The sequence below is a fragment of the Polypterus senegalus genome, chromosome 13 (genome assembly GCF_016835505.1).
Source record: "Polypterus senegalus isolate Bchr_013 chromosome 13, ASM1683550v1, whole genome shotgun sequence".
Taxonomy (NCBI): domain Eukaryota; kingdom Metazoa; phylum Chordata; class Cladistia; order Polypteriformes; family Polypteridae; genus Polypterus; species Polypterus senegalus.
Genome location: NC_053166.1, coordinates 69,095,434 through 69,109,022, shown reverse-complemented (window position 1 = coordinate 69,109,022; position 13,589 = coordinate 69,095,434). Strand labels below are relative to the sequence as shown.

Below are 13,589 nucleotides of genomic sequence, written 5' to 3'. Positions count from 1 at the left end.
TCTTTTTTAATAAATCTGCAACAATTTCAAAAATTATTTTTTTGTCTGTCAATATGGGGTGCTGTGTGTACATTAATGAGGAAAAAAATTAATTTAAATGATTTTAGCAAATGGCTAAAATATATCAAAAGAGTGAAAAATTGAAGGGGGTCTGAATACTTTCCGTACCCACTGTGTGTGTGTGTGTATATATATTTATATATACATATATATATATATATATATACATATATATATATATATATATATATATATATATATATATATATAATGAGACTGATTTTTTATTTACCAAAGTTTTTATTTTTTTCAAACATCAATGTTATCCCCTTCAAAGTAGTTCCCTTGGGCAGCTACACACCGGTATGGTCTTCAGCATGTCCGTTACACTCTTTTGGATGTTTTCTAAAGTCCCAAAATGACGTCCTTTGAGGACATTTTTCAGTTTAGGAAAAGGAAAAAGTCACACGGACTGAGGTCAGGTGAATAAGGGGGCTGGGGAACCACAGGAATGCCTTTTGAGGTCAAAAATTCTGTTATGGAGAGGGCAGTGTGACATGGGGCGTTGTCATGATGGAGCATTCATTTGTCTGCAATGTCTGGTCTCACGCAAATGAACCTTTTTCTGAGCCTTTCAAGGACGTCTTTATAAAAAACTTGGTTGACAGAGGAACAAATTCTTTGTGGATGATTCCCCTTTTGTCAATAAAACAAATCAGCATTGATTTGATCTTCGATTTGCTCATTCGAGCTTTCGTTGGTCGAGGAGAGTTTGCAGTGTGCCACTCCTGACTTTATCTCTTGGTCTCAGGATCGTATTCAAAAATCCATGATTCATCACCTGTGATCACACGACTAAAGAAATCTTGCTCATTAGTGATTCTGTCAAGAAGATCAAGACACTTGTTTTTTCGATTGTCCTTCTGCTCAATTGTGAGGTTTTTCGGCACCATTTTGGCACAGACCTTTCGCATGTGCAAATGTTCAGTCAAAATTTGATGAACGGTAAGTCTGTTCAAATTTAATTGTTCACTCAACATTCTTAATGTTAAACGACGGTCTGATCTCACAAGAGTGCTCACACGTTCGATGTTTTCATTGGTTTTCGAAGTTGAAGGCATCCCTGAACGGTGTTCATCTTCAACGTGTTTTTCTGCCTTCCAAAAATGATTTGTGCCAGCGAAAAACTTGAGATCGGGATAAAGAATGTTCCCAATAGGCCTGTTTTAACTTTTCAAACGTCACACTTGCCGATTCTCCAAGCTTAACACAAAATTTAATGGCACAATGTTGCTCCAAATTCCGCTGTTCCACTTTGCGTGACGCACAACCAAAAACACAACTTCGTTAACAGCAGTCACAAAAATCACGTAGTTAGCGGAAGGAGTTGAAACTCGCACTGAGCTATGGAAGGGTACTGATACACGTGATCTATCAAGGACAACAGCGCAGCATTGCCAGTCTCATTACTTTTCTGCCACAGAAAATATATATGAATGACCTCCAAAGAGTGAGGAGACTTTTGATCACGTGAACGTGTCTGCAAAAAGTGGCGTCTCCTGCCCTACAAAACTTGAGCAGCCAGCGTGCGCGCATAGCTGTGCCGGCCTTTGAGACGCTGACTGCGCTTCTGCCTTAAGTCAAAGTGAGCACTTTTCATTTTTTCCTCTTCCCCCTGAGCTATAGCCCAGACAAGTGCAAACACGGGATCCCTTTTCTACACAGCGGCAAACTAATATTAAGGCACTTCACACTTTCTTTTGCACGTATACGATTATGAGGTCGTCAGCTCGGATTATGAAGACACGCACAGGAGTGGAGGACTGACAGTGCCATCCCAGCCAGTTAATGGCAGGGACGTCTCACCAGTCTACACAAGACCCACCGCGACTGTCCCCAAAAGGCGCTCATATCGTCAGCGAAGACCTCTCTCTACACTATATAAAAGAAAAAAGCAACTTTCCTTTCTTTACACCTTTTTTCCTTTTATCCCAAACCAAAGCCTTTCTGTCTTAACACTGCAGAGGACACAAAACTAATTTTCTTTAATTGCTGGTAATGCCGGTAAGGCACATTACCAGAGGCAGAAATTTGGACGTTCACATAGAAAATGTAATTTCTATACCACAGCCGTCGTGTAGCGCCTCTAATAAGGGATCTACTACCAAGAGATCATCCATATACAAGTACATTTTAGCTGCTGTTAGTACTACTTACCTGTTGTGTTACACTGTCTTTAAAATGTAGTTTACCCGAAACCACTCAAGTAATGCTCAATGTAGCTTTACTTCTTAAAACGTTAATGTTTTACTGTTTAACAACTTATAGACTACATTTTATTATTTTTCCCTTGCACTCAGTGACCAAAGCTATACACACACATATAGACACATACATATATATGCATGTATGTATATATACCTATCTACATCATATACACACACACACCTATCTACATTATATATACACACATACATATGGCAGTTGCTTCAATGCATTTAGGGGTGTGGTCCTGGTCAAGACAATCTACTGAACTCCAAACTGAATGTCAGAATGGGAAAGAAAGGTGATTTATGCAATTTTGAGCATGGCATGGTTGCTGGTGCCATACGGGCCAGTCTGAGTATTTCACAATCTGCTCAGTTACTGGGATTTTCACGCACAACCATTTCTAGGGTTTACAAAGAATGGTGTGAAAAGGGAAAAACATCCAGTATGCGGCAGTCCTGTAGGCGAAAATGCTTTGTTGATGCTATAGGTCAGAGGAGAATGGGCCGACTGATTCAAGCTGATAGAAGAGCAACTTTGACTGAAATAACCACTCGTTACAACCGAGGTATGCAGCAAAGCATTTGTGAAGCCACAACACGCACAACCTTGAGGCGGATGGGCTACAACAGCAGAAGACCCCACCGGGTACCACTCATCTCCACTACAAATAGGCAAAAGAGGCTACAATTTGCACGAGCTCACCAAAATTGGACAGTTGAAGACTGGAAAAATGTTGCCTGGTCTGATGAGTCTCGATTTCTGTTGAGACATTCAAATGGTAGAGTCAGAATATGGCGTAAACAGAATGAGAACATGGATCCATCATGCCTTGTTACCACTGTGCAGGCTGGTGGTGGTGGTGTAATGGTGTGGGGGATGTTTTCTTGGCACACTTTAGGCCCCTTAGTGCCAATTGGGCATCGTTTAAATGCCACGGGCTGCCTGAGCATTGTTTCTGACCATGTCCATCCCTTCATGACCACCATGTACCCATCCTCTGATGGCTACTTCCAGCAGGATAATGCACCATGTCACAAAGCTCGAATCTTTTCAAATTGGTTTCTTGAACATGACAATGAGTTCACTGTACTGAAATGGCCCCCACAGTCACCAGATCTCAACCCAATAGAGCATCTTTGGGATGTGGTGGAACGGGAGCTTCGTGCCCTGGCTGTGCTTCCCACAAATCTCCATCAACTGCAAGATGCTATCCTATCAATATGGGCCAACATTTCTAAAGAATGCTTTCAGCACCTTGTTGAATCAATGCCACGTAGAATTAAGGCAGTTCTGAAGGCGAAAGGGGGTCAAACACCGTATTAGTATGGTGTTCTTAATAATCCTTTAGGTGAGTGTGTATATATATATATATATATATGTAGACTCAAACCGATTATAACAGCAGCACTCCAAGCTGTGAGAAAACACTAAAAAGGAGGCGTGTCAGACGTCGTGGTACATTTTCTGATGCAGCTAGACGAAAACAACTTCGTGACGCTGCGGCCAAATACACAAAACAATTACTTTGACAATCATGTTACGTTATTTTCAAAATGTTTCCTTTTCTTTTTCTTTACTTCTTTAACACACTACTTCTCCGCTGCGAAGCGCGGGTATTTTGCTATATATTACATATTAGCAAATCTTCAAAATAATGTGCAGTTAAAGTCTCAACAGCATTCTTAGCATTTCTGGAGCTTAGTAGAGCCAGATAACCAAAAGAATCGCCACCAAACAGATCTGAAAACGACTACTTTGTCTGGGTCTACATAACTCTGTGAGTCTACCTTTTCTGACATGAATGTCATGAAATCAAAGTTCAGAACACAACTGACAAATGAACATTTAAATTACTCCAGAAGAGTGAACGTAAGTGGCTACACTCCACCATACACCTCTCTTGTTGAATCCATGTAGTGCCAATAATCGCAACTAAAAAACACATGACACATGCAACTGGATATGTGAATACTCTTGTGAAGTGAAACAGTGACATGTAACAAAAAGACAAATTAATAAGTAATATCTGTATTTGTAATTACATTGTTTTGTTTTGACAGCATTCATGTTTTAATACAATAGTGTGAGATACACTTGAAAATGCATACAGACATGCAAAATGCACTTGCAGGTGAATTAAATATTTGTAGTGCTGTTTTAATGCTAAATATGAGTTGAGGACACCAATAGTTTGTAAATGTTCAGGCAAAACAAGCTTATTCAGTTTGTTTGGGTTGAAATAAGCTATAAGAATAAACGTTAGAAAATATGAGTAGCTCTCGGTCATTTTCATTTTGTAAAAGCAGCTCTCAGGGGAAAAAAGGTTGGAAACCCCTGGTCCAAACCAATAAATACAATACTTTACTTTTTCTCTCCTTTCCTTCTCCTCAGCAAGCTTTGTCTCCCTCCTCCCGAATCTGGCTCACCAAGTAGTCTCTGTTGACCCCTTATATAAATCACTTAGAAGTACTCCAGGTGCTCGTTGCCCCACTTCCAGCTGCACTTCCGGGTGTGGCGGAAAAAACGCCCACATGAGCTCAGGAATAGCTGCAGTGCACCCAGGCAGCACCTACCGAATCCCAACAGGGCTGTATCCATCTCCCATGAAGCCCTGCTGGAGTCTGATGTACTGCTGCCACCCTGGGGGCTGCCATCTAGTGTTCAGGGGGAGGTGATGCCCTGTCCACACTCACTCCCCCGGTCCTTCCAAGGCATCCCGTCAATTCATGAATATATATACTTTACAGCATAACAATGAATATTTATATACCATTGTAACAAAACATTTGTCAACCATGTGAAAATTTCTAGATTTTATATATGAATGGGCATAATAATAAACACCATCTGAAAGAACAAACAGTAAAAAATTGCTATCTCATTTTTTAGCACATAGTTTCAATATTCATGGTTAACGATAGAAAACTTGTGACCGTCTACAAACAATGGTAATTGGAAAGGGCATGTATAAAGCCAGAGGGCTTTCTGCTCTTCATAACTAAGACCTACTGAAGCAAAATGTGGCCTGTTCAAGAGTTTTTAAAGACCTCAAAATAAAAGTTGTTGAAGCTCAAAAATCTGGGAAAGCATTTCTCAAGAGGTGGGCCACCATAAATATAAAGTAAGGTAGAAAAGAAGAAATTCACAATCTAATCTTTACCACCTGCAAAGATTACTCAGAATGTGCACTATACAAGCCTCAAGAATGTAATAAGGAACCACAGGGTGACAAGCAAGGATCTGCTGGCACCTAGTGCACTTATTCAGTTGTCAGTTGATGCCTGCAGACGTATTTCCAGCATGAAAATTTTGGATGGTACCACATTGAACACTTTCAGAAGATAAACAAATGAAGGTTACCTCTTTGTTCCCACAAAGTTCTTTCAGTTGTCTATGCTCCTTAATTAGCGGAGCTCGATGTTTCTCCCACTGTGAAGCCAGATTTACAATACGCTTGGCACTATTGTCAACAAGAACCTGCATTACAAATAAAATACATGAGTGTCAAGGTTAAAGCAATAGTGACATATATTAATCATGTGAAACACTGTAATATAGGAGCAGTGTCAATCAGTTTTTACTTTATATACATTTTTCTTTTTTAGCTTGGATATTTGTAAACAAAATTTTATAACTGAATACAACTCAGTCAAACAAACGATGCACAACAATATGCTCTAAAAAACAATCTATGAAACAGTGCATTCAGTTCCCACCAGAACAATAGAGCCACTTTGTACTAAAGAAAGCAAATAAAATAAGAAGGCTGAGCATAGAATCGATATGTTTACTTTAGAATTATATTAATGAGTTAACGCCAAGTTCTGAAGTTTTGAGATTTTATTTTTTCCAACTTGAGATACATAGAACATCACTCTCCCACTGAGTTAGACAGGCTGGATTAGGATTCTTCCAGAGGAACAAAATAAGTCCTCAGGCAAGTAGTGTGATTTTCCACACCTTGCTATTATCCTACAAGGCATTGCTCCAGATACTGCCATTAAGGCATTAAGTGTGATTTTAAATCCAACTTAATTCATGATGTATAAAAAAAATGTTATGCTCAAAATAGTTTGTGTGCAGAAAATTACCAAAACATATAAATTATCAATGCAGGCACCTTATGATAGTGTCCTCAGCTTGGAATTTGCCCTGGACACTTTTTTAACAATTTAACACTGAGAGATCCTGTTCCCCTTCATTTCCTATAATCATTAACTTCTTTTGCTACTACTATGTCAAGTCTTAATTATTATCCAAATGGGTGCAACTACTCATGGTTTCTAATTGCACTAGTATTCACTGTCACTGTCAAATACTATGAGTTGAGCAACAACACGTGTAATGTTTGACAAAATTAAAAATGGAAAGGTGCTTAGGAAACAGCTTATTAATTCCTATGACTCAGGAAAATATTATTGAAAAAAGTTATCAAAGTATGTTCAATGGCAGCTGGCATTTATGAGAGTGGTATGTATTAGCTGCACAAGCATCGAAAGAGAATAAGCATGGCCAGCTAATACCAATTACATTATACAAAGAAAGATTGGTAAATGATAATCTGGATACTACTTTGTATGTCAAGATTCCTGTGATTTGCCATCTTCATTAATACCCTTGAAGCACAAACAAGGGGAAAGAAGTAGTTGAAAATCTGTTTGCAAATAAGTACTTAAGTTTTATATATATATATATATATATAGTGGCAGTAGGGGGCGCTAGTGCTCCCTTGAACCCTCAGGTACCACGCAAGACACTGGATACAAGTCCAATATTCTTTATTCTTTCTTTGCACAGTGCACCAAGCACCCTCCACACTACTCATATATTTAATTAACCAAATAAACTCAATAATCTTTCCTCCTCCCAGACACTTCGCCCTCCTACCTCCCAGCTCAGCTCAGTGTCTGGACTGAGCCATAGTCCTTTTATAGCCCATGACCCGGAGGTGTTCCTGTCCCATCAGTCCACAGTTCCTTATTCCTTCTGGGTCAGAGCAATCAGTCCTTTACTTCAACCCGGGAGCACGTCGTTTCTTCCTGTCACGTGACTGTGACGTACTCCCGGGTCATAAGGCATAAAAGAGCCCATAAGCCTCCCCACAGCGACTCCTGGTGGCCCCCAGAGTATCTAGCAGGGCTGTGTATAAATACTACAAAGTCTATAAGACCCTGCTGGACCTCGGGGCACGATCCTGCTGTCGAGAGAGCTCCTCCTGACGGCCTGGGGGTGAGGACCGGCATGAGAAGCCGGCAGTCCTCCACAATATATATATATATATATATATATATATATATATATATATATATAAAAAAATAAAAAAAGTACTGTGGATCACTTCATACTCTCTCCCTCTCTGAGGGTTTAACATAAATTTTCTCGGTTTACTCAAGGTGACTAATCACCAACAAATCTTGAGGGTATTGGAACATAAATGCTCATGGCCACCAAAGTCTTATATTTGCCTATTAAGACACACAAGACCTTATTTAAGTCACAAGATTATAACAAAAGGGAGCATGAAATAAAAAACAAACCCACCAAATCTCAATCTTCACTAATGTAAAATTGTTATCTAATCGACACTATCATAACATTCAGTTCTGGATGTGGGGTACAAGAGGACTAGTTCTTAATATTTATACTGGATGATTTATTTTGTTTATTTATTATTTATTTATTCTTCATTATGTAAAGTACTTTGAGCTACATTTTTTGTATGAAAATGTGCTATATAAATAAATGTTATTGCTTATTATTGCTTATAGTTCATTTAGTAATAACTGTTAAAGGATTTCATTATCAATGATAAGGTATTAGCCTCTCTCCAGAAAACAGTTTGGGTGAATTTGGTAGCAGCAGTCTTTAAATAAAACATTTTCTGCTGGGGTAAGAAAGGGAGAGAGTGTGTGAAGAAGGGTCCAGGAAGAGACACATATAAGGGAAAAAAATTAATGTGGCTAAAACTGAAGAAAGAAAACTAGACACATTAAGCCAGCACACAGAAGTAAAAGGAAAGCTCCAGAAAACGTAGAGAAAAGTACCAGGGACTCTTGTACTTGGCAGGAAGGGTCTGAAAGAGGTCAACAGCTAAACACTTGTGGGCGCTGATATACAATATAGCCAATGCATACCTTGGATATGTTGATAATTAGGGTTTATTTGCAAGAGACTTTAATAGTGCTAAAGGAAAAATAAACAACTATGAAAGTTGAAGGGGGAGAGGAATGATACATTCACTTCCAGATGGCCCAGAAACCAGACTTAATATTTATTTTCAAGAATAACAAGAATGGCAGGAGACCAAGGCTGAAACATTAATCTGCAATAGGACCTAAAAATACTCTTTTGCACAGGCCCTCTTCATGTTGACAAAATTTTGTTGAACAAATAATGACAAGTAAACTGTGTTGTTTTGTCATCTGTGGTTAGACTGATCAGATTTTAGCAACTGGACAAGAATTTGATAATTATCAGTTATAGCATGATATATATTGTGCATTTTAGATATTTTATAAAAGTGCATGTATATAGTATATGGACACACACAAACTGTATAATGCATAGTGGGAATAAAAACATTCAACACTGAAATTTTATTGTCTGATATTTTTATGTATACAAAGAAATACATGTAAACAAAGCTAAATAAAGAAGAAAGAACACTCTTTATGTTAAAAATAAGTATTACTTAATTTTAATAACCTAGAAATAAAGGTTGATCCTCACCTTTCTTGCAAATGATTTAAACATACCATATGTAAGTTATAGGGTCAGGATTTTTTTCCTCAAGCTAAGCCCTATCAGGAAAGTAGTGAAACATAAGAAAACTACTACATGTGAACCCATTTAACACATCTGAAAGATCCTTTCAGTGGCTGCCCCATAAAGACATGTAAAATTTAAGCTTTTACCTGCAGCTTGCCAAGGTTGTTCTCTGCATCAGGAAGCAATTCAACTGTTTTGCTCTTCACCTGCACTGATCCACTTTTCTCCTCATTTTCTAGTTGCTTTTGGTGAATCTCATCAGATGCCTTAAATTGAATAATTTAAAAATATACAGGCAATATTAGATTTAAGTCAGTTTGTACAATATAACCAGGAAAATGAATTTACTTTGACATGTATCCTCATATCAAAATTAAGGTAAACTCAATTATTACTCTGGTGTTACTACCACAGTACAAACACATTTGTGTCTGATTAATCATCAAGTTTACAATGGTCCAGTATGACTGATTGTGGGTGGGTGTTCCACTATGGGTAGCCTCTGGCTCAATAGCTCTTATATTTCATTAAAAGAATTACAAAAATGGATAACCTGATATTACATCAAAGCATAATGCTTAAGACATATTCCAAAATAATTACTGTCCTGAGCAAAAAATGGTTAATATGGGAGTTTATGGTCAACTAATGTTTCTTCACAAAAAAAATGTTTCTACAGGTTCTTCCTTTCTACAGTCTTGGGAATCCTTAGAAGAGCCACAACTTCTTCTCATTTATTTCTCTTGGCTTGGTTCATTCCATCTCATTCATGGTGCATTTCTACTTCAACCAAGTCACACTCCAAATTTTACTCTATTTGCCTGCTGCTCCTTCTCTGTAACTTGCTGTTTTCACACCAATCCTCTCTCTCAACTAAGTACTGGTTTTCTACTCTCTCAGTAACACTCTATAGATCCAACTAATCATCCTTATTTTAATCATTTTATCTATACGCTGCTGATTATAACTTACTCCTGTACAACCTCTTTACACAATTTTCATATACTTTTGATAAGTTGATATCTGATGCAATTCTACAAATCAATACTTTTTGAGTGGCAGTATAGTATGGTGATGAAGTATTGCAGTATGCCAGCAAACTGATGCAGCAATCTGGACTGAAGATCCATGCCTAAGCATTGAATTTGCAAATTCTGTGTGGGTTTTCCTCTGGCTATTCTGATTTTCCTTCTACTTCATGAAAGATGTGCATGTTAAGTTACTAGGCTCATATTTGAATATTTGGTGCTCAAACCGTGAATGTTTCCTTGCTGGGACCCAGTACTGTTAGGATAGGCTTCAGTCCCCCTCGAACATTTAAAAGGATTAAGACGGTTTAGAAAAGTTATGTCACTTATTAAAAACACCCCTTTTTCCAGGTGTGCTTGCTACTATTATCAATCATATTGTTCTCCTTAAGATGTTTAAAATAATTTCAAACACACTTTTCAACTGCACCAGATCTCTTCTTTCTCTATTTGTTCCAAGAACAACGAAAATTTAATTTTCTTTGCCACTCTTCATCCTATTTTTGCCTTTGGCCTTTTGTGTGTTAAAATATTTCTAGAATTAAGATTTCCTCTGGTGCAACCAACCTTTGTTTTTGCATAGATTATAGCCTCTCATCTTGTCTAGAATAGCATACATCTAACACCAATATAAGTTTTGTCTAATGACAAACATTGTTTTCTGGGTTTGAACCACATCAGAACCCATTTAACACTAGAATTACCAAAGCCCACGCAAAAACTTGTAAATCCGGCCCATCTTAAATCCCTTCGCACCTCTCGATCAGTATCTTTTGCCTTGTAAATGTGTCGATCAACACGGGTGTAAATTTATAGTACTTGTAATAGTTGGCTTTTTTCCAGTTTTATTCTCTCAGTCACATTCAAGCTCTCCACCCCCACCTTCAAAATGTAACATATATTTGTGTTTCTTTTTTTGCATGATGCCACGTTGACATCATGGGCCTGAAGGCGTGAGCTTATTCAGTGTGAACAGAAACAGGGAAGAGTGTTCTTTACTCAACTTGCAAAGGAACTTTGTTGTCACTTCTTACAAGAAAAGGTGATGGACAAAGAAAAAGAGGATGCAACATCGACAAGCTTCTGTTCCAAGACCACTGCTTCCCCCAGGAAAGCAAACTCAGTCAGTGTCAGGTGCCCCTTCAATGTAATAGGAACCACAGCACAGGGAGAAGTGTGTACATTTAACACACATTGCAGGTATACATGTCGTAAATGTAGGAAGGACGGTCCTTGGGTGTAAGGAAACTGTTAACATTTGAATTTGATGATTGCATATAGCGCAGAACTGACCTATCTGTACTATTCTTTCCTTTGCATGTCCTGGAGTACAAAAGAAACACCAACATGCACCAAAATGTGGAGATTGGGCAAGATCTGGGAAAAAAAACAAAACGTGGCCACCGATTAAAACTGCAAGAAGGTATGCGAATGAATATAAATAATGTTGCATCAGTGCCACAATGTTTTCCAAAATGTACTATAAGGTCATAAAATTAATTATTTCAAATATTCCAAATATACAGTTCTCCCGCGCTATATTGTGCTTCAACTTTCGCGGCTTCACTCTATTGCGGATTTTATATGTAAGAATCTAAATATATAACGCAGATTTCTCGCTGCTTCGCGGGTTTCTGTGAATAATGGGTCTTTTTACTTCTGGTACATGCTTCCTCAGTTGGTTTGCCCAGTTGATTTCATACAAGGGACGCTATTGGCGGATGGCTGAGAAGCTACCCAATCAGAGCACACAGTTAAATTCCTGTGTGCTGACTGGCTCAGCGATGGAGCGCCAAACTCGATTCTGTTGCGTTAACCAGGAAGTCTCGTCTCACTCATTCAGCATCAACGTGTTTTGCTGTGTAAAGAGTTAACTTTTGTGTTCTTTTGTGTTTATCTTTGTGCATAGTCAAGCCCTTCGTTGCGGCTCCAAAATGATCTGCTCCGGCTACTGCTTCAGGGGCCGTACCCAAGCGCCGATGGAAGATGCTAACGATTGCCGAAAAGGTAAAAGTTTTCGATATGTTGAAGGAAGGGAACAGCTACGCTGCTGCAGGACGCCATTACGGCATCAATGAGTCCACAATTCTTTTTATTTAAAAAGGAGGAAAGGAATATAAGATCTACGCCCGCAGTGTCCTTTAATAAGGGCGCAAAACGAGTTGTAAGTGGATGTAATAAGGCAGTAGTCCAGATGTAATCTGCTTTAGGGATTTGGATTGAAGACTGCCGGACAAAGAACAATGGCGGTGCTACACAATCTTCTTCAGGCTCCTTTAGAAGAGCTGTAACGCTCTCCTTTGTTGTGCAGTAACATTAAACTCATCACTATCGGACAAGTCGTCGTGTCATTGTTGGTGAGTAACCATAAATAATTTTCTACATACAGTACTTATTACATGTACATAGTTTAGTGTCACTGTACACACATTTTACTGTATACAATTTTTCTTGCACTGTACGTATTTATTGCTGGTGGCCTGTCTGTCATAATGGCTGTAACATATGTGATATCGGAGGCACTCAATATCTTCAAAATAATATTTAGGTTTTACTGTATATAAACAGTGAGTTTACATACATAATTACAACAAATCTTACCTAATATCTAATAGAATACAAAGGGTTTATGCTGTATAACTGTGCGGGAAATGTTTATAATAGTGTGGGAGATGTTATAAGGGCTTAGAATATATAAAAATAACCACATAAACATATGGGTTTTTACTTCGCGGATTTTCCCCTTTCGCCGGGGGGTTCTGGAATGCAATCCCCGCGATCAAGGAGGGATTACTGTATACCTATGTCTATGTGGTTTTTGTCAGTGTGGCCTTGACATGATGGCCCATAAGGTGCATACTAATTCAGGAACACTCAATTAAACTGAATAAAAAAATTCAAGTGACAGTGAGACACGAAGAAGGCAGATTCACCAGCGTTTGTGTGTCAGCTTTTATCCCTCCAGATCAGAGAATTTCCAGTTCCATTGTCTCAAAACACCACTCACATCTATAGTTATTCCAAGTTTCAAATAAAAACAGACATCATCAGATCTGGGTGGGGGGAGTTGTATCGTGATTGTGACTGAGAGAATAAAAGTGAAAAATAAAAAACGCTAACTTTTACAAGTATTATCAATTTACACCAGCTGTTACAGACACAAATCAAATGTATGTTTTTATTTTATAATATTAACAATAAGAGCAGCTCACTACTCAAAACAGTAAATTTCAGAGGTACCCATGATCAAACCAGCGGCCTTTTGATTACAAGTCAGCAGTTCTCACCACTACACCACGGAAGCTGTTGTATTGCACTTGTACCTTTTATAAAAGTGTTTATTTGATATTTGACTTCAGGCTTCACACATTATACAGTTCACGTCGACATTTTGTCATGAATTACTAAAACATGAAAAACGTTTCTGTTTTAACAAGGTGTTTACATAGATTGTTGTAGACACGGAACACACATGAAATGTATGTGATCGTTATTGTTGTAGACATGGAAAACACATGAAAT

The 13,589-nt window shown here is 38.3% G+C and overlaps 1 protein-coding gene across 1 annotated transcript in view; it reads right to left on the bottom strand.

Annotated features, from left to right (window-relative positions):
• The window catches only part of ccdc22 (coiled-coil domain containing 22), a 91,583-nt gene that overhangs the window by 28,819 nt on the left and 49,175 nt on the right, over nt 1-13,589 (bottom strand). Inside the window, exons 9-10 of the mRNA XM_039774576.1 lie at nt 9,186-9,305; nt 5,632-5,748 (exon numbers count right to left, since the gene is read on the bottom strand). Coding sequence (XP_039630510.1) covers nt 5,632-5,748; nt 9,186-9,305 — 237 coding nt within the window. The remainder of the gene's footprint in view (nt 1-5,631; nt 5,749-9,185; nt 9,306-13,589) is intronic.